The sequence below is a fragment of the Lynx rufus genome, unplaced genomic scaffold (genome assembly GCF_022079265.1).
Source record: "Lynx rufus isolate CCGP_SWC_20201006 ecotype Redwood Valley unplaced genomic scaffold, mLynRuf1.p SCAF_10, whole genome shotgun sequence".
Classification (NCBI taxonomy): domain Eukaryota; kingdom Metazoa; phylum Chordata; class Mammalia; order Carnivora; family Felidae; genus Lynx; species Lynx rufus.
In genome coordinates, this window is record NW_025814824.1 from 57,689,704 (window position 1) to 57,691,251 (window position 1,548).

Genomic DNA, 1,548 nt, shown 5'->3' on the forward strand with positions numbered 1-1,548 from the left:
ACCACAGGGTGAAGGAGCCCCATAGTGAATCACTGAAGGGGTTTGGATCCTGCCCTATCTAGATAGCGCTCTCCCACCCCATGCAGGAAAGGATGCCAAGTGAAAGGGACCACAGCCCCCTGCCAAAGGCCCCATGGCCCTTGTGGTGACCTGGCAGTGCCTCCGCCCCGACCTGGCACAGAGCCTTTCTCCCCACCTGCGTTCCTGCCCCTGCTCAGGTCCAGGAGCTCAGGAGGCATCGGATAGGCTGATTCAAGGACTGGCCCAAGGTTCCTCTAGGGGCGGAGCCCAGGCTCATCCGGGGTCCCCAGGAGGCGGAGTATCTTGTCTTTTGTCTGAGAAGACAAAGTCTTGAAATCTGTAGGCGTCACCAGGGGGCAGGGTTGGCAATCTTCCCTCTGAGCAAAGTCTTCTGTTCCTTCTTTCCAGCCCCTCCAAGTCCAGGAAGTCTTGTGCTCACATCTTTCAGGACAGCTCTTCTTCCAGAAGTCGCCAGCGGAGTTGACCACAGTTCTTGGAATCCAGACCAGAGGCTTAGAAAACAATAACAAAGACCCACCGAGGTCTGAGTAGCACCATGCGGGGTGCCCCATGGCCCAGAAGGGCCGTGACCCAGGGCCTCAGACCAGCCTCCGCTTAGGAGACCACAAGGAGAGCGGCTGGAAGGGCAGAGTGCCTGCCACCACCAAGGGCACCCTGTTTTGAATGGGGAGCTAGGGCTCAGCCGGTCATCTGCCACGTGGGGCCATGGAAACAGCAGTGATCGGAGTGGTGGCCGTGCTGTTTGTGGTCACCGTAGCCATCACCTGCATCCTGTGCTGCTTCAGCTGTGACTCAAGGACCCAGGATCCTCAGGGGGGCCCCGGCCACAGCTTTACAGTGGCCACGTTTTGCCAGGAGGCTTCTTTCTTCACGGGGCCAGGTCACCATGCCCAACCAGTGGTGGGTGCCCGGGACTTCTGGACCTTCATGTGAGGCCTGACAGTCCCCAGGATTTGTTCTGCTGGTGGGTCAGATTCACTCGTCACCCAGCGAGCCTTCCCCGGTGTCCTACTCCTCCAATGCTGCATTCCTGTCCTTCCCTGCCTCTATTCTGCAAGCTCCCCGTCCCATCCCATCTCACTTTGCTGTGCCCTCCAGCCTGGGAGATCCGCAGCGGTGGGACCAGACGGAATTCAGCTTGGACCCCTGAGAGCTCAGCCGGACCCTTCCCACAGGATGGGGCTTAGGAGAGGCCTGAAGAGTGACTGACTGCTGGGCAGTGTCAGATTGCACGGTGAGCCAGCTCTTCTGATTTACATGGGGGACTGAGATGTCACTGGAATTTATTGTAAACAGAGTGCTGGTTCACTCAGGTTACCCCGGGATGCCTGTGACACTGGTTCTCTTGCCACCAGAAGAAACAGCGAGCTCAAGTAGACATTTTTATGTTTTTATCTCCCTTCTGATTGAGTTGTCTTGTTACTTGCAAGTGCACATTGCAAAGAACCTGATGCCGAGAATTGTCTCCTGCCAGTTGCCTGCATCAGCCCTGAGATCCTGAAATCA

General features: G+C 57.1%; 1 protein-coding gene across 1 annotated transcript; it reads left to right on the top strand.

The window, feature by feature from the left end:
- Positions 1 to 747: 747 nt before the first annotated feature.
- On the top strand, positions 748 to 975 carry SPAAR (small regulatory polypeptide of amino acid response). Its single transcript, XM_047100420.1, has one exon. It carries the CDS (start codon positions 748 to 750, stop codon positions 973 to 975), a length of 228 nt encoding a protein of 75 aa, XP_046956376.1.
- The last annotated feature ends 573 nt before the right edge of the window (positions 976 to 1,548 follow it).

Coding starts and splice junctions, on each gene's coding strand:
- SPAAR (XM_047100420.1), top strand. CDS start 748: ATGGAAACAGCAGTGATCGGAGTGGTGGCCGTGCTGTTTGTGGTCACC.